The sequence below is a fragment of the Rhea pennata genome, chromosome 1 (genome assembly GCF_028389875.1).
Source record: "Rhea pennata isolate bPtePen1 chromosome 1, bPtePen1.pri, whole genome shotgun sequence".
NCBI lineage: Eukaryota > Metazoa > Chordata > Aves > Rheiformes > Rheidae > Rhea > Rhea pennata.
In genome coordinates this window covers 151,554,957-151,580,932 of record NC_084663.1, presented here as the reverse complement: position 1 = coordinate 151,580,932, position 25,976 = coordinate 151,554,957, and the positions used below count along the sequence as shown (strand labels likewise).

At 35.8% G+C, this 25,976-nt stretch overlaps 1 protein-coding gene across 1 annotated transcript; it reads left to right on the top strand.

Moving 5' to 3' along the window:
- Positions 1-25,567, top strand: SEPTIN10 (septin 10). The gene is made up of 10 exons (XM_062575287.1): positions 1-95; positions 4,735-4,852; positions 5,486-5,681; positions 7,181-7,367; positions 12,669-12,830; positions 14,075-14,171; positions 14,721-14,889; positions 20,543-20,675; positions 23,317-23,507; positions 24,699-25,567. The coding sequence occupies exons 1-10, from the start codon at positions 66-68 to the stop codon at positions 24,706-24,708; spliced, it is 1,293 nt and encodes a 430-aa protein (XP_062431271.1). The 5' UTR covers positions 1-65; the 3' UTR covers positions 24,709-25,567.
- The last annotated feature ends 409 nt before the right edge of the window (positions 25,568-25,976 follow it).

Here is a 25,976-nt window from a genome sequence, read left to right as displayed (position 1 = left end):
CTCACCGCGGTCCCGGCTCGGTCCCGCCCCTCCGCGGGCCTCCCCGCCCGCCTCCTCCCGGGGCTATGGCCGCCTCCCACGCCGCGCGGCAGCCGGTAAGTTGCCTCGGCGGTGCGAGGGCGCTGAGAGGGGGCGAGCGGAGGGCTGTAGTGTCCGTTAACCGTCTGCCCTCCCCTCCCCCCCCCCCCATGGCGCGCGACGCCGCGGGCGCCCCTAGGCCCGGGCTCCCCCCGCCTCCGGCCCTCTCCAAGCCCCTTGCGGGAGAAACGGGGCGGGGGGGGGAGGAGAAGGTGCCTCAGGGCAGGGGCACCCGCGCCGGCTTCCAGGCGCCGGGCGCGGTGAGGTGGGCGCGGGCAGGTAACGGCTAAGGGCCGGGGCGGCGGCGGAGCGCCTCTCTTAGCCTCTGCTTTCACGCTGCCAAGGGTCAGCATGCCGCTTCAAACCACGTTTTTTTTATTTTTTATTTTTTTTGAATGTAAAAAGCATCGATCAAGTTATGACTTCACTAAGTTTTGTGCCGTGCTTTACACCTTGCCGGTGCAAAGAACGGAAGGGCTCTAGGAATAACGTGGAGTGGGGGGAATTTGTTTCGCCCGGGTGAGAAATCCCCGCTCTGGCTGTGTAAGTAGCTATTTTTGCGTTTTCTGGTAATGGGAAGATAGACGAAGTACCTGTCCCTGGTGAGTCTTGGCTTCTTCCTGCCCCTCTGCTGCCCCCTCAGTTATTCCTGTACGGGCCATGTGTGGAGGTGCCCAAACGAGCTGCCGACACGGAAAGCAACAATTACCCTTTTAAAAAAGTTTTCTTTCATTGAAGCAATTTTCATCTGGGTCAGCTCTGTGGTCTGGTTTAATATGGCGCTACTCGGGAAGCGGTGTGGGAGCAGGAACAAAAAGACGGGAACAGGGATTGCTTTTAGTTCTGTTGCTGAAAGAAATAGTTGTTCAGTGATTGTTGGAGCCTCTATAGGGCTGAACCATGTTCCGGCTAACCTTGGGCAGAAGAATGAAAGGACTTCATTCATCTTCTCCCACTTGCTCAAAACTTCGCTGTTGAGCAGAGATTGTTTTCCATCAGAGCTCCATTTTGCAACCACTCTCTTTATAGATCTTTTGTAGTTGCAGCATGAGGTAGTGTAATGCATCGACTTCATACAAGCTTTCTCTCTCCATACATATGTATAGATAGTGAGGTGGAGAGTCAGTATATCACAGGCTAGCTCTCACAGGAGGCAGGAAAAATATGGAAAGAAAAAACATCTGAGAGCTGAGGTGTAAGAAACATCACAAAATGTTTTTGCTGATTTATGTTTGTAAGAAGAGAGGGGAAGAGATGCAATAAATCAGCAAAAGTGAATGAGAGTGGAACTGAGGATCCACTACACTAACAGATTTGGGAAGGGAGAGAAGCATGTAGATGGAGGGCTTAACAAAGGACAGTACTATATTAAAAAAAAAAAAAAAGTAGAATGTGGTCTTGTAGTGAAGGAGGCAGGTTTTGTAATAGGCTTATAATTAATGAAGAGTGACATCAAATACTTCCTCATTTAAGAAGTGCTATATAATTATTAAAGCATTTCTTTGCTGTATTCTAGGAAGGTTTTTCTTTTCAGTTATTTCAAAAAAGAAACGTCAAATCCCTATCAGAATGCAGTCTGAACTTATTTTATAAATCTGTTTACAGTCGGACCACGTGAAGTCTGAGATACAAGCACTTAGTGCTTCTAATTTTTGAGGATTTGACTTCTGGGAAAGTTCTGGCAGCCGTTGCCCCTGTACAACAGCATACAATGCTCGTTATTGACTAATTAAAAAGGAGAAAAAAACCCTTGCTGAAGTCAAAGAGGCATTCTGGTAGCAACGGCCGTGCTAGTATCAGACACCAGCATTGCTTTCTCATTCATCCCAGGAAGGCCCACAGAAGGGGGCTGATGTGGTCTAGAGCATTGGCTCTTGCGGAGGAGTCTAAATTACTGCTCTCCAGGAAACAGACTGCTAAGGCTGCAGTACACCAAGCTTGGCCAGCCCAGCCCAAGAAATACAAATCTTCTGAAAATGTCAGCAGTTATGCTGTCTGGGCTGATACCTACGCAAGTATTTTTTCCATGCCAAGGTCATCTCAGAGAGCAGCACCAGATTTCGGTTTCTTTATTTACGTTACTGTTTTCACTTTTCCTGTTTCCTTCCTTGAATTACAGAGGTCAAGAGAGGCCTTTCTATATAGACCTCAAAGCCTCACACATTTTCCTTCAATGCAGCAGTAGTTGATCAGTTCCAACTAAACCAGCATGATTGAATGTTTTGTTCCGTACTTGACTTCTGCGTATTGTTTTTTTATTATATACAATAGGCTCATGAATTAAATGCATGTAACTTGTAGTCTATTTCCAGTCTTACTCTGCATCTTCATGGACTTTTATTTCTTTGTATTTTTTTCTACCTCATTCTGTATTTTCTATTCCCTTTATTCTGTGCTATTTTGCCTTTCCTTTCTGTTCCTTCTACTACACAAACCCTTTAAAAATGAGGAGGGAAGGAATGAGATCTGATTTGATCCATCTCAAGCTATCTAAATTTTGTGCTATTTTGATGAGATCATTATTTCTAAAAAAGAGATGAGAAACAGGAAGTATTTAGAGACTTAAATCCTCATAGCTTGCAGATTAAAAGCCTTGAGTTGTTCACTGAATAAGGTTGAATGATATGCTGTCTTGAGGCATAATTTAGCTGCTCCACCCAACCAATATGAGTCTCAAAAGGCTAGCCACTATGGTGGTAACTTAATTGTTTTTAAAATATTTTACATTTGTTAATTTTTGAGTTGTCACCATTTTCTGAAGTGGTGAAATATTAGTAACTGTTTTTTTTTTTAACCAGATGTCGTGTTATTTCTTTGAAAAATAATAAGAATGCAGGCATCATAGATTTGTTTTTGTGGATTTAATGTCTCTGCATATTTGCTAAACTATTAAAAGTTAAGCACAGTGAATGCTTTATGAGGTGCTGGCACTGAGGGAGAGATGCACAATGTCCTTTGCAAATTTCAGAAGGAAAAATGTAGGCTATTACTTTTACATGAAGAGTGCTCCAATTTATCTCAACTTTAACAAGTTTACAAATTAGTCCTTTTGGAAGGAATTTGGAGAGATTTGGAGGAGGCAAACCTCCAAATCAGAACAATTTGTCTCAATCCTGTATTCTTTGTCAACGTGGACAGCAAAAGTGTAAATGCACAAGAGTATAGTCTTCAAAATCAGCTTAGCTAAAGACTTTGTCTCGAGTTGAACTACACAATAGTTCTAGAAAGATTTCCAGTCTAAATTAAGAGTTTTTGCTGGAACTCTTTTGCTGAAAATGGTTCCTGAGGAGTCAGTTGTCTTAGGAAAACTAACTATTTAGACAATTTAGTTCCAGTTAAAATCCTTAAAATAGATAATTTATTTATTTCTACTTAAAAAATTTCTGTATCTTTCTGTCTGTTTCTATCTTTTGTTTGAAAGAACTATTTTACTATTTGTATATTCTTTTCTTTCTTTCTTTCTTTTTTTTTTCTCCTTTGGTGCTACAACAAATCTTGTTGTAGGTACTGTGATCAGGCCAACTCTAGCCCTCTTCTTGAAAGAACTTCAATATAAGCTTCTTTCATGTTTGTAAAACTGATTTTCAAGACTAATTTATCCTTTTCTGATCATCCTTCAGTTTGGCAGTCTTTTCTTTAAGAGAACCCTGAGACAAGACTGATGCCATTAAAGCATGTTCTCATGAGTGATATAAATAATAATGTTCCCTTCTGCTTGAAATTCCTGTTCTTGCATATCTAGTGGTTATATATGTTTTCTTCCTGACATTCCCATTGTCAGTTTATATTAAGTCAATGAGTGTCTGAGGCTTTTGGAGGGAGGGTGTTAGTTTTTTGTTTTTCTATATCATTAAAGAGTGTGTATTTAGTTATCTGCAAAAAGTCTGAAACTTGCTATGCATACTGAAACCCATGAAAGTGTCATCTTTTATATTATAAGTATTAAATAAAAATGTTTCTATCCTTGATAAATATGTATTTCAAGGAATCAGTAATAGCATGTGGATTGGAAACATAAGGGAAAAATAGCATGGATATGTGACTGATTATATTTTTGATGTGGGCTATTTGTTTAAAAACATAATGTGTCTATATGAAACAAAATATTTCTGTGTAATCATAAGCATTTTTAATGTGCTCATTCCTGTGATATCTTGATACTGGATTCCTACAAGGAAGGTATCTTCACCTCTAGACATTTCTGTATATTTATAATGTTATCTCTTAAAGTTATCATTTAGAAGATGTATTACTTTATGTAAATAATGATTTCAATTCTACCTACTCAGAATGAATTCTGATTGATAGTATATACTTTCCTATGATTATACTGTTTTGAATTCTGTTTTTTTAGAAGTTCTTTATTTTTCTTCATTTCTAAGAGCAAATCAGTTATGATATATTGGTCTGTCTAAAGTTCTCATTTTCCATTTCAGTTAGATTGGTCTGCTTTACTTCTTTCATGTCTTCATAAAACATGGATGTCATTTTGAATCTGCAAGTTGACTTGGCAGTTCTTTTTCATGTTTTTGCTTTTCTTTATTTCATAGAAATCATAATGAATGAGTTACAGTTTACTAGTAGAATTGCTTGGTTACCATTGTTAATTGTTTTGCAACTAAATTCACTAAAATACTTCTAATAATTTTTCTGTAGCAAAATGATGGCTGTCGATCCTTGTCCCTATCTGGTCATGTTGGTTTTGACAGTTTACCAGATCAACTGGTTAACAAATCCATCAAACAGGGTTTCTGCTTCAACATTCTTTGTATTGGTGAGTAGTATCTGGAGGTTTTAAGGTTTTGATCGTAAAGTATACCTCTCCTTACATACTCCCTTTGCTTTTATATTTAGCATTGTCATAAATAATGTGAAGATCAATGAACACATGGCATCCATCTTCAACATCTTTGGTTTATGGGTAACTTCTTGGAATCTTTGAGTAAAATGGAGTATGCCCAATTTTTACTGTATCAAAGAATTTTGGATCAAAAAATCCTAAAACCTAACATGATGATACTTAAATATTTCTATGCCTATCAATTATTTGCTTTGGTATTTTGTTCTTACTTGTAACAAGTTGTGTGTTGAACCCTGCGGTTTCACAGCTAGTTACATAGCTTTTTAAAAATCTGTAGAAAATTCATTTGCACTTTTAAAGAAACTGAAGTGTTAAGGGACTGTTCTGCTTATTACTTATAAGTGAGTAACTCTTACAATTGAACAAAATGTATTTAGTGCTCATCATAAAAAAGCAAGACAGGCAACAGTTCTGTTCAGAGAAATCAGTTCACAAATTTTTTTTGCATACATGATCTGTTGCTGTGATAACATTTTCTATGCTTTGCAGGTATTTATTTGATGTGCAAAATCTCTTTCCCCCCTTCCCCCTTTCTTTTAATTTTAGGGGAAACTGGAACTGGGAAATCAACCTTGATAGACAGTTTGTTTAATACCAGTTTTAATGACCCTGTGTCAACACATTTTCAACCGAATGTAAGACTTAGAGCCCGGACATATGAACTCCAGGAAAGTAATGTTCGTCTGAAACTCACCATTGTAAACACGGTGGGGTTTGGTGACCAGATAAACAAAGAAGATAGGTAAGTGTTGTCTTATTGCTAAGGTGTTAGAAGGTTTGGGTCTTTTTGGTCAATTGCAAGCCAAATTTTTTCCTTTTTTTCCATTTGGATTTTGTAGTTTTTTTTAAAATACGTTCCAATTTGGTGTGTATTTTCTCTGTGTACCAAACTGGACATGGTTTTTCTTACCTTAGAAATGATTTGGGAGAACTCTGTCCCCTTCTTTAGATTATAATCTTTTACAATATATGTCAATAAAATATGTAATAGTCACTGGAACTTCTTCTGGAGCTGTGGGGTGGGGAAAGACAGGGATGAGGTCAATAAGGGACTTTTTAAACAGTCAAGCAGGTCCTAAGCTACAGTACATTGTATGGAGTAGATCTACAGACTTTTTAAAAATTTCATTGGAACATATTAAAGACCTTAAGCTGGGAGAAATATCATATGTATTTCTGAAGACCTTTGTATTTTGAACAACTTCTTTAAAAATGTAGAGGTATAAAGCTGGTATAATTCAGATTTGAATCTCTGTTTTTATGAATCAAAGATTTTAAGATAAGTAATTGTTTTTCATTGAATGCTGTTTCTTCCACCTTAGTTCTAAAGAAGTTTTGTAATCCTTTGTGTTATACAAATGCCTAAGTGATGGTAGTTATAAATGAAGGTTAGAGAGTCATTCTAGGATTATCATGAGAGCTATGTCTAATGACACAACTGGAAAATAGTTATTGCTAGTGACTCAGATGAATGAGATGTTAGTAAACATTAATACAGACACCAGAGATTTTAATGTAATGTAATTTTAATGGTAAAACTTTTCACATTGCAAGGAGCTGCTTTTTTTATTCCTTCTGTATTAGTTTTGTATGTAACAACTACTTCTATATTTTAATTGCATTTGATCTAATTTATGAACCTTGTGTAACAGCAGAACTGTAAGGGCCTGCTGTTTATACATCCAGCAACACTATCTTTTTGAGAATAGTTTACAATCTGGTTTTAGCAAGATAAAGAATATTTAAACTGCATTTATATTGCAGATCAGCTTTTCATTCTTCTCCTGTGTTCTTTCTTTTCAATGTGTTTATTGGTTAAGAGCTCTCTTATGTACAGTGCTTCATCTTTAGAAGATACAAGAAGTCCTATTTATTGGCAGTTGTAATTGCATGTTATTTCCTTTCTTGTATTTCTAAGAGTTCTTTAGTTGCACAGCTTGATTGCAAAAGTTTATAAAATATTGCTTGGGAAGTTCAGTAACAAGCATAAGTAATTATACCTAGCTTTTTCACTAATGGGAGCTAGGAAATATTTTATTGACTACACAGTTCTTAATTTCTGAGATGCTACTTGAAGAATGAGATTATTCAGTTCTTTTCTACTATGTAGTTACTTGAGCATCCTGTTGGAATATAAAACAAAAATCTACAAAACAGTAAGACAGGAATTTCCTTATAAGTCTTGCTCTGCTTAGGAGTAGTAGCTAATCTCTGGTTGTTGAAATTTATTTTTTCTTCCAGCTATCAGCCAATAGTGGATTATATAGATGCACAATTTGAAGCCTATCTCCAGGAAGAACTGAAAATTAAGCGTTCTTTACATAGCTACCATGATACTCGCATCCATGTCTGCCTCTATTTCATTTCACCTACGGGCCATTCCCTTAAAACTCTAGATTTGTTAACCATGAAGAGTCTTGACAGCAAGGTAAGACTTTGAAACAGAATTACAATAACTTGTCAGATTTTCTGAAGCCTGTTGCAACTTCTAGGTCCTCTAGCACCTTTTAGTTCTATAACTATGTGGGGCTTTTTTGTTTGTTTTTTGTACTGGTGCACTTTATGTTCAGAACAGGTTGGCTAAGCAAGTAGCTTGCAGTTCACCACCTATTTATTTACAAATTAAAAGGACAGAGCGAGCTGTCCCCTTTAAGATGAGGTTGAAAAAAACCACAGCAAATCTTAAAAGTGCTTTATTTTTTTGTAACAAACCATAAAAATCTTATCATGATTGGATAGAGCAACCTCCATGTGTGCTGTAACCTTTCTAATAAACCTTATTTCTAGTTCATTATCAAATATTTTGGGTTACTGGAAATCAGTAGGATTTATTGACATATGAAACAGTTTTGTAGCTCTATGAAAAGTTTATTATAGTAACTGAAGAGGCAAGTGCCATGAAGAAAAATATTGTCCTAGGGTAGCTTTCTCTAAGATAGGCTTAATCAGTGTTTTAAGCTTCATGTCTTGATTTGTTTTGAATGCTTTAAAATAGTATTTTACAGTGTAATTTCCTGCCCTTTCGTATTTCTCAGATTTCTTCCTAAAATGGGGTTGTGTGAAGTGGGTGAAGCTAAATGTTTAACCCATTTTAAGGATTCTTATATAATTTGGCTTTAATTTGCTAAAATTTTGAGAAATTTGAAAACTTCAATGTATCTCTGCTTCTGTAAGTATACTGCCATTCCTTTGTGCTTTCGTGGAGCCTCTCCTGCTAAATTTTCCTCCCTTCATTTTTTTTATTCAAGAGATTTTTCTTCAAGATGAGAGTCAAATTAGCCATCTCCTCCAGCTTTGTGACTGATGAGCACATCTGATATTTTTGTGATTTTGTTGATGAATTTGATGTGCAGCATGGCACAGCTTTAACCAGTTCGATATTCAGAAAGTTCAGAATAGCACAGATCAGGGGCAGGAGGAAGGGGGCTGGTAGGGAGAGTAGGGTTGTTCCTTTCAGCTGTGATGCTGGTTTATGGCAGCCTGAAATGCCGTGAAACTAGTGTGCAATATGCAGTGACAGCTGAAGAACCTTGATATTAGAGGATGGGCCAGTCTCTTGGAGCATCTTGTTCTGCTCCAGTTGAGCTGTGAATCTAGAGATTGTGTTAAACCACAAAATTGTTTTCTTGGTGGTATTAGCTTTTTAGTGAAGATTGAACTCCCTTAAAAGCAGTGTGTCTCTTCCAGAAGAGAAATAAATAGGTGCAAGAGTCCTGGCATCCTGAAAAATGACTTTCCATCAGGATAAAAATAATTCTGCTCTGTGGAATTTTAGATTCTAGCTACCTACTTTAAATATTTTGGGCTTTACTTTGGCTCAGAAAGAACACAAATGGCATATTACTTCATTGTTCTATCCATTTGCAGTGTATTCTACTTTCTGACCTCACTACAGAAGTGTGTGTGTGTGTATATATATATGTGTATATATATATGTGTATATATATATATATTTAATTTGGTTTCTATCTCCTTATGGAATGTGTCTGTGATGCTTTAAGTACTGTGTTCTCCTAGTGGTAGTTCCCAGGGTGTGACAGCTCCGTGGCTGATTCACTTGAGTACACTATTCCATAAAGAGAAGGTGGTACAGCAGTTAGCATGTATCGTGTATAAATCTATATCAGAAGCTATCTTCAGTTTCTACTTCCTAAATTGGCTGCAGTATGTACTGTTATGCATTTGTTATATCCATTTGCTACAAAATGAGGCCAGATTACACAGATCAGAGGTAAAGAAGATACTTAGAATAGGATGGGGTCATCCTATATTCTATTTTTAATTTTTTGAGAAAAACAGATGTATCTGAAGGCAATTCTTTTTTTTTTTTTTTTTTTTTTTTCATTTCTTATAAATTTAATGACTAGCTAAAAACGTGGCATCTAACTTTCAGACATTGTAAGGTCCTGTAGTTTTGCTTAGGACTACATCAGCAGAGATCAGCTGGTTTGCATTCAGAGATTAAGGGAATCTGCTTCTGTATGGTTTCTTGCTATGAACTAGAAACTATTCAAGTAGCATACCTGTATTTTTGAGACACTATTGCAGAATTATGTACAGATGACCATGAACTCAGGAAATTACGTGAGTGTACCTTGTGGGGTTTGGGATTTTCTTCTTCATGAATAGTCTTTGGAAATTCTTGTATAGATTTACTCCATGGAAATCGGGAATTTGAAGGGAATTTTACCGCTGAAACATTATTCAACCAGAAGATTATGTATTTGAGAGTCCAGTGCAAATCTTAACACCCAGATGCCTACAAATATACTTAAATCAGCCTACAAGATACCAACCAGGAATAATTCCAAGTATATATATGTTTCCTTCTCTAATGCCAAAGCATTTGCTGCCTCCTTATGCTGTGTTGCAAGGTGTTACATGAAAAACTTAATTTAGAGTAATAATGTGGTTTCTAATTGTGGGGAAAAATAATGATATATTACATTTCAGACAGAAGGATGATCAGAGGGCTAGATGTAGATTAATCTCTTGATGCTGCAAACAGTGCAATAGCATGCATGGGTAAAGTTTAAGGTTTATCTTGGTGATTTATGCGGTCATTTTAATGAAATGGGATTCTGCATTGATACTGAATGAGGCAGTCTCAGTTGCTTCTTCCTGTTGCGCGTGTTTTAAGTGTTTTGGGCAACCAGTTCCCTTGATATGGGAACTGATTTAAATTGAAAACTTAAGATTTTTGCTTGGTTAGGGAACTGATCAAGTAATCTTCCACGATCAAGTAATTAGTTCTACCTGGAAAAGAGCAGCCACTGGGAAGGAGAAAGGGAAGGGCAGGGTTATTGCTTCTGTTGCAAGAGTATTTGTGTGTGTGTGTTTGGGGGGAGGGGTGTTAAAATGATTATGTAATCATGACCCGTACTTTTGTAGTAAAATTTAGTTTTGTAGCAGCAAAAATTGGTAGCTGAGGATGAGGCTGGGAAGAGTCAACTGGTTTCCAAGGCCAAGGAGAGAGCACTGGGACTTGGGCACAGGGGAAGGGTTGGGTGTATGGGCACCTGACCTAGAATCCAGTAGAAAGGTTCCTGTGCACCTCTCACATTGTTTCCACATCTCCATGTGGTCCAAAACGAGTTAAAGTCTTGTTGATACAAACATGTGCTTACAATTAATGTTGTTCTTGGATGGAAGCACTGAGATACTAGTTTTTAAATAAATCTTAGATGTTGCAAGCAGAAGTAAATGTTATTTAAAAGATTAAGCAAAGATACAACTTTTTTCATTTGCTTCTGAAGCCAGAGGAGTATTGCTTGTAGATTTTAATAGAGCAGTTGTGATTTAACATCAGTTCTGATAGTTATAATCACAGTTTGTGGTGGTTTTGCTTTTCTTTTGTTACTTGTCTCCTCAGTAGTTTTTCTGTTGTTCACTGTGAAAGTAATTCTTTTCTAGTTCATGAATACCTGAGAAACGTTTGTGTTGAGGTCCTAGTAAAGTTCGTGAGTGAAGGTTAATTTAAGTCTTGAGTGCTCTTGATAAAAGCTATATAATAGAAAACCTAACTTGTACCTCAGCTAATTTGAATGAAGCTGTGAATTTTTCATAATTGTATTAGAGTGTTTTTTTGTACTCCTAAATTAACTTGGTCATAAAAACAAATTCTAGCGTTTTAACTAATTCTAGATATTTAATCACATATGTACTTAGGCTGCCTATGCTGCGTGATTAAGGACTGTAATCAGGTAGTCTTAGAAATCATGTTTTGGGGTTGGTATGCATCTCTTCTTGTGGACATTTTTTTTTAAGACAGATAGAAGGCATACTTTAAAAATGTGCTAAATCTTGTAATCTATTTGTCTGAATTGGGCTTTATAATTGTAAATAAGGTATTTGCACTAGAGGAAATTGGAGAGGAAAGAGCCAGAGGGGTGGTAAAATAAAAGAAATTTGAGGATGAGATGCTTCTAGTTCCAAAAAAAATGCTCGTTTCATGTTAATGTTATTAAATTTGAGAGAATTTTTCTGCAGCCATAACATCATAGGTTTTGTTTAGAATTGTGATGATGGAGACAAACTTAATTTTCATGAAATATTCCTGAAGTATTGATAAGATGGACTATGATCTTCCTTGCAAATTTTTTTCACTCTAAGTAGTTACCTTTCCAAGAGATTTATTTTTCTGAGGGACTTAGTGTCTACTATTATTACTCTCTTTCTTCCTTTTGTTACATGGTTTGGTATTTTGGAAAGACTTCATATTGTGTTTGTTTAAAAAAAAAAAAGAGAGAGAGAGAGAAAGAGAGAGAGAGAGATCAGTTAACGAAATTCCATGATTAGGATTTTATGTTTAGACAGAATATTCAGAAGGATAAACAGAATGTGCATGTGGTGTTTCTTGTTTTGTTTTCCCTTTTTGCATTTAGCATCAAGGAGCTCTGGAAAAACTGTCTGCTCAAATCCAGAAGAATTGTTTGTGGTGTTCAATCTGCTAAAATATTTGGACGTTAATTCTTGTATCATGTTATGAAAAACGTATGTTTTTGGAGTGATGATAGGAAGGTAGTAGATGCCAAAGTATTACTAAAAATACCAGGTTATTGTCATAGCTATTGACAACTTACATTCGTAGGATTGAATTTGAATTCTGAATAATTAGTGTAAAAACTAGTAAGGAGGATTCTTGTGTCGTCATTCCTCTCTTGCCAGCAGGTACCTGTGAAAATACACTACTGCATTAGAATCTAGGAATGAGCTGTGGGTAAGAGTGGTGAGATGAGCAAGATGTTATAGCTGAAAGGAACACAAGAAGGAGGAACAGGAGTTGGCAGAGTTTGGTACTGTCAGCTTCCTTTTATTTGTGTATTTAAACTGGTGATTTTCATTTCAGGCCTGAACCACATCCCCAAACTCTATAAAGTATATATTCATAATCCTGTTAAAAAATAGATTTTTTGGCATTTAGTTAGTAAGTATATGCTGCTGCTCTTTTCTTTGGGAATTCACTGTGTGAGACCTCCCTCCTTATTCTTTTTTCTGAATCAATTAACTTTGAGCAAGTTCATTAAATGGTGTGGCATTACTTTGTTAAATGATGCCAGTGGATAGATTTTGCATAGTGTGTGAAGCTTTCTTTGGTTGCTTATGAAACGAATCAGTGATCAATTGATGGGGAAGTTTTAAAGAGCTTATCAGCAAAAATTGTAATGTATAAGAGTTGTCACCTCAAAATTGAAGCCTTACACATTTCATATTTTTCTGTCATTAATAGGTGAACATTATACCAATTATAGGCAAAGCAGACTGCATTTCTAAAACTGAGTTACAGAAGTTCAAGGTCAAACTTATGAGTGAATTGGTTAGTAATGGTGTCCAGATATACCAGTTTCCAACTGATGATGAAACTGTTTCTAAAATTAATGCCATCATGAATGTAAGTAAATGACTATAGCATTAATGGTTTTGTTCTAAAGCACCTTCTCTGCTATGTTTCATGTCTGCTCTTTCATGATTACTTTAAAGCTTATGGTTTTGTAACAAGCTGCATGTTTATTTTTCTCTATGCTTGACGCTTGAGGAAAAACTAATTTGTTCTCATGTTCTTTCTCTTTTGCAAATCTTCCTGTCTCTGCTGCTGATCCCATTTGTTTTAGGAAGCATTTTTTTTTCCTCCCTGCCCGACAACAGAAAAGTAAAGAGGATCCCACTCAAATTACTCATTCTAATTTCTGGTTAATCAATATATAATTCTTAACACAGACAGACAGATTGGCTTTGCTCTTTTCCTCAGTGAATACTACCTTGCATCTGTTAGGGAAGATATTCAAGTCCCTCTCCATTCTTTTTTTTCTGCTTCTTTTTATGATCTTTCTCTCATCTGCTTCTTCCCTTTTATTTATAATTTTCCTGCCAAATTCTCTTTGAAGATAGAAAGTCAGATAGAATTCTGATTACTTTATTTTTTTCTTTTAAACTATTGTTAAACTGTCGCAGTCCTCTCAGCCTTTTCTCGTATTTCAGATATTCCAATTCTTTAATTATCTTGTGGTCCTTTGCTGGGTTTACTCCAGTGTGTCCATGTGTCTGCTGTACTGGGAAGCCCAGCACTCTAGATGTGGCCTCACCAGGACTGTGTAGAGGGGAAGGATCACCTCCTTCGACCTGCTGACGATACCTTTCCTAATGCAGCTCTGGATGCTGTTGGCTGCCTTTGCTGCAATGGCACGTTGCTGGCTCATGTTCAACCTATTGTCCACCAGGACAACGAGAGCCTTTTCTGCAAAGCTGGTTTCCATCTGGTTGGCTCCCAGCCAACCTGGAGCATGGGATTATTCCTCCCAAGGTGCAGGACTTGGCCTTTCCCTTTGCTGAACTTCAAGAGGTTCCTGTCAGCAGATTACTCCAGTTTGTCAAGGTCCTTCGGAATAACAGCACAACCATTTGCTGTATCGACCACTCCTCCCAGTTTTGTATTGTGGTTTGACCTCTGCATCAATAGCTTGGTTAGACACTGATCTATTTAGATTTTTATTTTCAGTTTGAAACTGTTTTATGGCTATAACCTTTTAGATTTTCCTGAAAAGAAGTTTTTCTTTTCCCCTTATTTTCAACTGTTTGCTTTGCCGTTCTTACGTAAGAATGCTGAGAGATAAAGCTGTGTGGGTGTGACTCTTACAGGGACATTTACCATTTGCTGTAGTAGGAAGCACAGAAGAGGTCAAAGTTGGAAACAAAATGGTGAAAGCTCGTCAGTACCCGTGGGGCATTGTGCAAGGTAAATGAATTCTCAAAGGTATTTTTGTGAGAATGAACTTTTTTGTTAAAGTATAAAATTCTGCAGAACTAAAAAGGAGGGTGTATATTAGCCACTCATGACATATTGATTGTATTTTGCATCAACAGTTTAAAAAATTTAACAATATTTGAGGTATGCACTAACTGGTAGCTTCATCAACACGTCCTTGGAATCAAGCTATGAGATGTTGTATGTAATACTTGGGTAGGTTACGATTGTAGAAGTAGATCTAGCAGTACTAAATTATAACGATTTTTTTTCATCGATGGAATACAAAAGTGAAAAAAATTTTAACCTTCATTTCAAACAGGAAATCCTGAAGTATTGGGGTCATGCTCACCAGTACTTCCAGTTAGTGCTTAGATGTGTATATTAGAAATTATGATGAAACATAATAAAAATTAACAAAGGAATAGCTTATGTGGGAAGTATAATCAGTTAACAAAATAAAAGAAACTTGGTGCTGTTTAAAATGCATTTTCACAACTTTGCTACTTGTTTATAATAATCAAATCTCCTGCTGATTAGTGGAAAATGAGAACCACTGTGACTTTGTAAAGCTTCGTGAGATGCTTATTTGCACAAATATGGAAGACTTAAGAGAACAGACTCATGCACGACATTACGAGCTGTACAGACGCTGCAGACTGGAGGAGATGGGCTTCAGAGACACTGGCCCTGAGAATAAACCAGTCAGGTAAGGGACTTCCATGTGCAGCGCTGGCTGTCAGTATCCATTCAATTTACGTTTGCCTATATCAACACATAGGAAAGTTCATATATAGAACAGTTTTTCCAGGGCAGAAGGCATTGGTTTTGTATCAGAGTAAGCATATTCCTGCTCATTCACTTACCTGGATGGACCAGTGTATGGGGTATAAGTGCATTACTTTTAAAGATATACAAACTAGTTATATTTATGAAATATTACTGTTTTATAATAAAGCTAATGATTTTAGTTTTCATCATGGAGAATGTCTTTTCTTCAGTAACATACTCTTTATGCCTTTTAAATAACTTTTTTCGCATATTAGCCTGATGTTTTTTCTCTTACTAATATCTGATAGAATGATTAGAGTCAAAGTTCAGAAGGATCTGAAGCAAAAACTTTTACAAAATCATTGATTACATTGCTAACTTATGAACTTGTCTGCTGTAATGACAAATGTCTAGCTAGACTTTTCAGAACAAGAAATTTCTTGTTAAACTGTACAGAAAGTTAATAGAGGATTATAAAGGAAAGTTAAGGAAAGACCTAGAGACACTTGATTGTTTCATGTAATAAAACTGCTTTCTGCAGGAGATATTTGCTACTTCTGTATCTAGTTTCTTTAATCTTTTATTTCCAGTTGTAATCTCCTTCCATCTCTTCCAGCTATATTTGCAGTTGCTTTATCTGTTGGAACAGGTCAATATGTATTACCTATCAGCAAATCCGTACCTCTGAATGAAACATATACTGTCTCTTAACACTTGGGAGCTTGGGGGTATTGCAGTATGGTGAGAGGGTCATCAATGACTTCGAAGTACCTTAGGGTAGTGCACTTGGGAGGCCATGCGGATGCTCCCCGTAAGTTAGGAATATTTAGGAAGTATGGAGAAACAATAATTGTACAGTTAAAAAGGTGTAAGGACATAGGCAGGACTTTGGGTATTAGGTTCTTTGAGAGAAGATTACCAGAACATAGAATGTCATCCACAGGAATTTTGGCTAATTCTGTTGATTCCAGGACATCTTGTTTATATTGGGATTTTATCAAACACTATATGGTTAAATTGGATAACTGAGTAATAATTAGCATAATTTAAACTCATAGGCAATTTTGAACACAATGAATCTCATTCATTGTGCAAAAACAATACTTGCAAAAACAATTCACTGTGGAAAAACAATATACAAGCTTTTTTCCATGAAAAGAAATCATGTTAAGTCATGTGGGGTATTCTAAAAGATATTAAGGATTGCTTGTGACCAAATGCCAACATGAGATTAAAAATTTATATGTGATAAGTCATTTTAAAAATTAAGAATCTGTCATTTGGTACTTGAGGGGATAAATGAATACTATCTAAGGCTAAACTTAGTCACGTAGTTATAATTTGGGTTTCAAGCCACCAATCAGCAATAGGTTTGGAAAGCATATTCTGCTATCCATTAACTTTGTTTTGTAAAATTTGCAGTAATATTTGGAAGGATGGTTTGTGTGTTTTATGCAGTACGTTATAGTGTAGAAGTAGACCTCTTTTTTGTGGATGGTCTAGACCTGCATTATTGATGGTTCAGTTAGGCCTACGAGGAGTATTAGATGGAGAAGTTTTAAAATTCCTAGATTAAAGCCAATATCATCAAGAGATAATTGCGGAGATGTTCAGAATGGGAAAATTTGGGGCGTAGATCTAGACGTCAAGATGGCTTCAAGCCAAACAAACTTTTGTGTGTGTTTATATATGGCTAGTAAGTTTTAGATGTTTGCAAGGGAAGAGAGGATTATTACTGGATATTTTCTGTAGGACATTTTGAAAGTTCTTTTTTGAATCTCAGCTCTGTTGTTACTGAAGGGAGCATTCTCATTTTGGAAGAAGAAAACCTGAAGGGCCAGAGTCTATTGCAAATAGGCAAAGATTAATATTTATGTGTATACTTGTTCATTCAGATTCTCTGATACTAGTCATTCTCTAGTTATTTTTCTGTGTCCATAATTATGGTTTACTCATCGTAAGCTTCTTAGTTTCTTGAAATGGTATAGAACGCACCAAACTGGAGAAATCACTCTATGCTTTAATTCTCCCTGAAGCTGGAGTATTCAGACCTTATAGTTCTCAAAAAAAAAAAAAAAAAAAAAAAACAACAGTCTGTATGCTGAGGGAAAAACAGGATTCAGGACATCAGTAAGCTCAAATGTAGAGGAAGACTGATATAACTGTAGCTGCCCTTTCTGAGAAAGGAAACTATCATATCTAGTAGAATATTAGACTTTTCCTTAACAAGTCACTTAGTCACTTTAGGAATGGAGTTCCTTTAACCAAGTGTAGACTTTTGCATTTGAACTAAATATTTTAACCTCCTTACGGTAAGACAGAATCCCATCCAAAATGCCTTGTTTTCAAATCTTTACTGGGAAAACAGATTTGCCATATCCTCAGCATTGCTATATAGCAACTTTGGAAGGCCACTGAGTCAAGGAACTGTGAACTGTGCTAAAAATGCTTGTCATTAGTTTAACTTTCTCTCTCTCTCTTTTTTTTTTTTTTTAGTCTGATATACCTTAAGTAACATTGGAATGTTATACAAAAAGTTCTGTGTGTAATTTTCAGATTTTTTTTTAACTTTAAGTGAACAAACTGTAAAATATTGTTCAAGTATCTATCTTATCAACCAAATTGCACAAAATATGCAACATTGTCTTCCTTGGAGAGTTGAATTCACTTAAACCAGGGTTTTTATTTATAAACAGAGCTTGTTTGATTTGCATCTTTGTTTTTAGGCTTCCATGTCCTAAATCTTACACAGATAGAAAAACTCTATGTCACAGCTATACTTCTGTAGAAAGGTAGGTGATAGTGCAGTTATGAGGTATGTAATAGATTAGTAAGGTGTACGCTTTCTTCAAAATCCCTTCCCTCCCTCACTTCAGAACCTCTGTAAGAATATATGTATTTAAATAACTATCTTTTAATTTTTTAATTTTGCATGTGGAGTTGTATGGAGTATAAAATTCTACAGGTCCAACGCAGAAGAGTGAGAGTATCTCTAAACTTGTTTTTCATAATGTACTGTATGAAGAGCAGTGAAATCAGTAGTGGGTAAAGAAAGAAGTCTTTTACTGTTTGCAGCATTTGCAGTTATTTTGAAAGGATAGAGTCGGCATAAATTCTCATGAACTGTTAACTCCATCTCCTCTTTAAAATAGAATACTCTTCAGATCATTATGTTGCTGATATGCAAACATAAAAAGGGAGATCTGTTTTAATTTTATCCTCATGATTTTCAGAACATTTCAGTGCTGGGGAGAGGAGATTAAAAAAAAAAAGTGTCGTCTTTATACATGTAGTCCGATTATTTAGTAAATCCAGTGTCTGAAAGGTTAGTCTGATACTAATTTCAAAACAGCCCCTTTGTTATTTTACTTGATGAACTAGTTTAGTTTAAGTCTAAAAGTGTCCACATAATGAAATGAAGATGTGATTGCAGCATATTAGCTTAGTCTAGCATTTGCTTTAGCAGCTTTATTGTCCCAGAGTCAGCATGTTAGCAGACACAGGGTCTGAAAGTGTGTATAGTGAGATTACTAGGGCTTTAAAAGCCTGTGTGTAGTTTTATTGTTATACATGTGCTGTCTAAACTTAAAGATAGTGTGAATTAGTATACCTGTGTGAAAACCATACCTTGTTTCACTTGATAGTTATAAGTTCAATTTTGATCTAAGTTAATTCACATCTGATTTAAAAAAAAATGGGAAAAATGATTATGGTTCTGAACTTGTTTAACTGCAGTGTGTTGCTCAAGTAAGATAGAGGTAGGAAAGGGGCTCTGCCCTTGAAATCTTGTAAAATTAGCATGCACATGAAATTTCAAGATGATTCTTCTCTCTTTAGATTTTATTTTGAATAGAAATAAGAAACTTCAGGATTGGGAAACTTTCTAGTCATAAACTTAAATGCAAAAGAGGGAAGTTCCAGTTACTGTTTACCTAAATCATTGTTTTTAGATACCTTGTTCTATAACTTCTTCCATTTATAAGATTACTTTTAACAGAAACAGTTAAAGATGAAACTTTAAAAATTCATACAAAAGTATAGGTGTAGGGGTGTGTGCATGTGTGTGTATACATATGTGTGTTCATAAGATATTTTAAATTGTTTTGTATTTTAAATATACTTAAATATATTTAAAACAGAAACTTAAATATTTTATGCGTATTTTTACATTAGAGTGGAAGGTATGAGGTAGCTGACAAAGGGTGATAGCTCAGAGAGGATGGCTAGTCAGCGTTCAGGAAATGTTAGAGAAGAATGGGACCAGGAAATAGTCCCAGAATAGAGAGCAAACACTACCCATTTTGTAAGCCTTATTTCCTACAAGATACTGGACAGATTCTTTTGTTTTTCTAAATTATAACCATTGGTGTAGCTCTGATCCGCCAATTCTGTTCTTGTGGAAGCTTATGACTTAAAAAAAAAAAAAAAAAAAAAAAAAAAGTTGTATGATGAATGTTTTGTTGGAAAAACCTGTATTTCTGAGGAAGTGTGCTTTCTAACAGTAATGTGATCTTTCGTGTATGGGGTACATTTGTGTGTAAGCTGCTTTCCTTTTTCCATGAAAAGAGAAATTACCAGTTAGAAGGAGAATTAGAGCTTTTTCTGCCAGCACTGTGGTGGCAGTCATGGCAGCAATTACAAGAAGCATTTGAATAAATTACCAATATCTTTCTGTTTGCTAGGTAGCTTTGATATGAAAGGAGTTCTTCAATTTCCAGGATCTATTTTTTGGAGGGAAACATTTGCCTTGCATGTTAGAATGTATAGTCGAATAACTTTTTAAAAAAGAAATGTGAACAGAGGCATAGACTTACAAGTAAAGAAATTTTTAAATTACTTGCTGTTTAGTTCTGTTGCCAGATGTTGGCTCAATGACCTAAACTAATTTACATCTCTATAGTTTCAAATATAAATATGGTAAGTATAGAGTACACTAGTTTTGTGAGGGGGGGGTTCGGAAAAAAAACAAGCAGTCTTTAGGTTTTGATGCATGTTGGAAAGTAACAGATACTGGAATATTTAGGATATTGTATTTATTATATATTTGTGCAGCATGGTCGTGTTTAGGTTCTGGCATTATGTAAGGAATGGTGTGTATATTTTAAAGGTCTCATTTTTTTCGTCCCTTTTTAACATGGAAATAATTTATTAGTTGTGTTAATGCTCCAGATACTTTGCTTTTTAACATTTTATTTTAAGTTCAAGGAGTTTCATAAATTATTGAGGATTTTTCTAGCAATTTGAGTGTCCCGTTAGCAAGTAACTTTAAAGAAAAGGTTACGCATGTTGGAGGCAGAAAGTTATAACTGCATATTTTAGAAGCTCAGATTCCTAAAATGCTGCACTTTGAAATGTAGATTGCCTAGGAGCTGATAGCTTAAATAATTTTACTCGAGGTAGATTACTTAACCCAAAATTTACAACGGTAAGACCTTTGCTTCCGTTTAGATTTGTTTATGATTTTTTATGTAGGGAGCTGTAGATGTGTATGTTTCAGACGAATATAAATTGTTTAATGAATGTCCCAGGTTGAGTTTTCCACATTGAACAAAGGAATATGCTGGAGACTTGTTTACGTTTTTGGGCTTCAGTCTACAGGAGGCCTATGAGGCGAAGAGGCATGAATTCTACATTGAGATGCAGAGGAAAGAGGAGGAGATGCGACAAGTGTTTGTGCAGAGAGTGAAGGAAAAAGAAGCAATATTGAAAGAAGCAGAACAAGAAGTAAGCATTTCTGTCTGTCTTGAGATTGTGCACTGAGATTTGGAACACTTAAGTTGAGCACTTTGCAGAATCACAGTTAGTTGATATTTGTGATTTCCTAATATTTAGATGGCAGTAGTGCTTAGAGTCAAAAGCAGGCTCATTATGCAGTGCTAGATGCAAGCAAATAAGTAAGCAGTAGTCTCCTCTGGAAGGAGAGGGCTTGTGGTCTAAAGGTAGTGGATGGGACAGAAGATGAAGTAGCAGGTGAGTGATAAATGGTTGTATTTTTCTTAGCCTTCCTTTCTCAGTAGGCTGAGAAATGTTCGTATGGCGTGTCAGCACAGTAGGTGCTTTTCAGAGGTAGGTTGCTGGAAGAATAGCCTATATATGGGACTTCTGAAAATAACATTTTGCAGTTGATAGCAGCTAACCATGGCCTTGTGATTATAATGCACAAAGAAGATTGCAACTTTATAATTTTATGGTAGAGATAAGTTCTGTGGTAAGTGTTTTAAAAAAACAAAGGCACTGTGACAGATGTTGTCTGAGGTTGCCCCCCTTCACACTCCATCCTGTAAGAGACTGATGCTCTTCTCACTTAAAGAGTGAAGAAAGGGATTCAGTCTTGGAAGACAATAATGAATATGATAGTGGGGCACATACCTTTGTGTGACCTCCAGCTTCAGTTACTTTATATAAAGTGTAGCCTTTGTATTGAGAGGTTGAAGAATTTCTTTTCTTAATCTTATCTATTCCCAAATAACTAAGAGTTTTAGCAGCCAGTGAAATATGTTAATATAGCGTACCTTTTAAATCCAAGAAATATGTTAAGTAATTCAAATATTTGGAGATGTGCAGCATCTCCTGAATATGTTGTTAAAGATTTAGTCCTGTCAAGCTGGACTGGCAAAGCAGGATCTTCACATCTGCTTTCTGCCAAACTTTATCATGGTCATGCATATTTATAGTTAAACACTGGTTTAAGTAAAATTGGAAACGTGTATATATTTGTCATCATCCACTTCTGTATCTCAGTCTCTGAGCAAAGCTGTAACAGTTCTGTGAGGTGTTCAGATGCATGTTTTAAATATGAAGAGGGCTTAATGCTTGGTTTTCTAAATCTGTTAAGTTTCCCGTGCAATTTGTGGAGAATAAAATCAGGTTCAGACCCTGTCACTGTAAGGCTATCTAACAGCAAGGATACTTGGCCATATTCAGAGTAGGTTCAGTTGAGTTTTATGCAGTGTTTTTGATGCTCTTTGCTGTTTTCCTTCAGTGATTTATACCAGGTGATTTCTTTGAGCTTTGCATGTTCCAGATGATTTACTGGTATTAGCCTGATTGCCACCTTCCTGCTTCCTTCCCCTAATATGTGATGTGGGAAAGCAGTCATGAAGTTGTTTCTAAAGAACATTTGTCATATACTGTCTTGCTGTTTCTTCTCCCAGACGTATGAATAAACACATGGAGACCAAAGAAAAACAAGTTTCTGTAGTATCCAAGACTAATTTTGCTCCATTCATTTAAAGGCAGCTTGCGGGTATGATTTACAGCCTTACTTCTCCTGAATGGGCTGTTGTTTACTCTGCTTGTTTCTACCTTTAAAATTTTATATTGGTATATGTGTTTTTACAGTGACTCTGATTAATTTTTGCCATGAAATAACACGTGGGTGTGCGTACACACACACACACGCACACACGCAGTCTTCCACTTAAAATCTTGGGCAACTCTTCTGTGTAGAGCAGATGTACCACTATTATTTTAGTTATTTCTTAATTTCTTTTCTGCAAAAGAAGGAAATATATCTGATTTTTGTACTAGTATAGCTTAGCAATGTGGCTTGCACAGTTAGGTGAATCAGAGATACGACATGGTTGAAACGCAGGGATATTTTGATAGGGTTATAGCTTTCTCCGCCTGATCAGCCCCTCGATCTGTCTGATGACGCAGGTACAGAAGCAAGATGCTAGGAGAATATGTAGGGGGGAGATGGGAAGTGAGGAAGGGTACAGGGAAATACCCCTTGGTTATCGTGCACAACTTGATCAGTTTTAGCATACTATGCAAATGCATCTTGGAAGTAAAATCTATTAATATATCAAAAGAACAGTCAACAGTTGTTGCAGAAAAACAGTTAGCTTCTAGGAGCTCAAGAGTAATTCCTCAAACCAGCCTTATTGTGTGTATATATATGTATTAATGTATACATATAAGTAATAAGCACATTAAAATGAATACCTGTGTAGCTAAAAATGAATGGTTCCTTGTCCATCTGGTTTTAGGGAAGCAACTTATGCCTGACAGCTCCTAATATAATCATCGTGTTGGTAATTGTTTCTTTTTCTGAGGACTGTTTATTTTTGATCTAATGAAGGTATATGCGGTAGCAAATCTAATACTGACTTAGTGCTTTCCATGGTTTCCACCCTTACTTTATGTGAAGTAGCCTGGCAACTGAAATGAGAATGATCTGATATAAATGATCATTTTTCTAGATTGCTCTTTTTTAGTCTTCTTCAAAGAACTGCCATTTCGTGTAACTTTTAACATGAGTTTAGTAGCTTGTTATTATTTTTATTGTTAATGTTTTTATATTGTGGTATCACCACCTTGTGTAACTAGTTGGAAATGCAGTTTCTGTGCTTTCTCTGAACAGATACAGGCTAAATTTGAACATCTTAAGCGATTGCATCAAGAAGAGAGACTGAAACTAGAGAAAAACAGAAGAGTTCTAGAAGATGAAATGGCTATGTTTATTAAGAAGAAAGCTGCTGCTGAATTACTCCAAACACAAGCATTGGTCTCTACACCTGTTGTTAATTTGAAGAAAGACAAAGACCGCAAGAAGTAAGTGTGCATGCTAATCATCAGGGTAGCAATAAAAAGAATTCATGTTTCACTTTTGAAACACAGATTTTAGTAGCTTTTAGAAAAGATATAAATGTGCGCGTATTCTGTTAAGTGATAAAAGGATAGAAGAATGTGAAAAATACCATCATGCTTGAATCTGGCTCTGTAATTTACTTTTGGAGTAATTGTTATATGTTCTATGAGCATTTTTTTCTTTTTCCATGAAGGGACCAAGGTTTTCGACTTGAACTCCTGTGCTTTGATGTCAGAGATGAAGAAATTGTGAATGTGCATGAACAAAGTGAGAGGGAGAAGTTAGAGAGGGAGAGGAACTCATCCAGGGAATTCCAGAAATAGTATTTGAATGCAGTACTCAGCTTCTGAATGTAGGATATATTAGTTTTATAAGGCAGTCTGCTGCTATCCCGTAACCATAGTTGTGTCTTCCTATTAGGGATTTCTGAGAAGAGGGATTGGTAAAATTGGCTGTAAAATTGCACTGAGTAGTGAATATGACTTGACATACATCTCATTTTCCAAAAATATTGATGTTTCTCCCCCGTACACCTTTTTTTCCTCCCAAAAGAAAAGCATCAGTTAATTGTGAAATCTTAGAAATACCTTTAAAGGTAATCTCCCATTTTCTTCCTATACAGTTATTGAGTTCAATAACAAAAACAAGAAAGAAGTAAAAAAAAAAAAAAAAATAAGAAAATAAAGAAAACAAGAAAAGAAGCAAAAAAAATATTATCTCTTCTTGGTGGATTACAACTTTGCTGCAGATAACATTTTGTTGATTAATGTCTTACTGCAATTGAAAGCAGATTTTTGATGCATAAAGTATGCATAACTAAGGAAGAAATTTTAGAAGGAAAGAAAGATTTTAGAAGCTACATAGATGCACATATTCCACAAATGTCAAGAAGTCAGATTTGAATTTTTCTGGGTGTGTGCTAGCAGCCTGTTTTGTGACTTTGCCAAAACTTGTTGCATTTCCAGTGATGTTACTAAGTTCCTTTCTTACTAGACTCTTTTTGAAGGTTTGCATGTGAAAGTGGAATTCTTGGTAATGAGAATCATATAGTACAATGACTTTCAAATTCAGAGGCTTTTTAGCTTTATTTCCTCTGATTTAGTTTTATTTCTTCAGAGTATGTTATAGTTCATATGTTTGTTTTTCACTTCCAGCTTTACGTAATACTGATGAGAGAAGAAGCAAAAGTTGATAATTTCTCTCAAGGAAGCTATGATTCACAAAGGGCTTTTGAAGGGGAAGGAGTTGCTGTTTTTTACTGAAAGAATGTGGAAAATGTCTCTTATTACTGCAGGCTACAAGAGAAGAGTTTTTAGGTATGATCTGTATGCATATGGTGCTGTGATTACTGTCACATTAATATGTCTTCATGGACTTTCTGTTATGCAGATATCTTGTTCTGCACTTGCTTACATACATGTGGCCAAATTGCATTCAATTTTTATGCATTGTTCAAAAGAAAATGACCATGCCATAAACTGTTTAACTCATAATATGAATGAAATGAATGAAAACTTGTAATATGAATGCAGTAGTACGGAAGTGTTCAGTGAATGTATCTAATATAACCTATCTAAAGAGGTATTTTTATATGATATGGTATGCTAATCTACTACATAATATTTAATACAAATGTTGACATAATTCAACCACTTACCAATTTTTGCTGACAAGGATTCTTTTATAATTTTATAAATAAACACTGCCCTATCTTTTGGATATAATCTTTCTAATCCAAATTCATCAGATATTTTTGTGGTGCTGCTGTGTTACATGCTAGATTATCTGACATTACTAACTTAATTTGGAAAGTATCTATAACAATGCTTGTGACTTTGCAGTCACTGCAAGAAACCAAACTTTACAAAAAGCATTAACTTCAAGAACTTCAGGGTAAAGCAAGTTTAAAACAGTTTATATATTTCTAGTAGTTATAATAACTAATTGGAAACATGCTATAAAAAGTGCAATTCTCTGAATTCTTTTTGTATGGCTACTTTAAAATATTAACTTGAGAGAAATAAAACACACTGGTTTTGTTTAAGTGTTTCTATTCTTCCTCCTTTCCTTCCCTTACTATTAAAAATAGAGTAAATATGTTAACATACATTTGTTTTCTTGTTTATCTATTTAAAACCTCTTAAGTGGTTTACTGATTAAAAAAAATAGATAATAGTGCATACTGTGTCCGAAAGGCAATATGACTTCTTATATGTCACTGTAGTTATGACCAGGATTTTTCAATTTTATTCACCCAGAGATGCATGTAAATACAAGATTTTCTCTTCCATTGCATTGCAATGGGAAGCGTATATGACAAGATACACAAACCCTTCATTGACCAGGAGAGGGTTATAAACTGCCAATTCGGTCAGTTCAATGATTGACTGAAGTATGGATGACAGAGGAAGGAAAGGTTAAGTGGAGGCACC

Coding starts and splice junctions, on each gene's coding strand:
- SEPTIN10 (XM_062575287.1), top strand. CDS start 66: ATGGCCGCCTCCCACGCCGCGCGGCAGCCG. Junction 96..4,734: donor CCCACGCCGCGCGGCAGCCG/GTAAGTTGCCTC, acceptor ATTTTTCTGTAG/CAAAATGATGGCTGTCGATC. Junction 12,831..14,074: donor AAATTAATGCCATCATGAAT/GTAAGTAAATGA, acceptor TGACTCTTACAG/GGACATTTACCATTTGCTGT.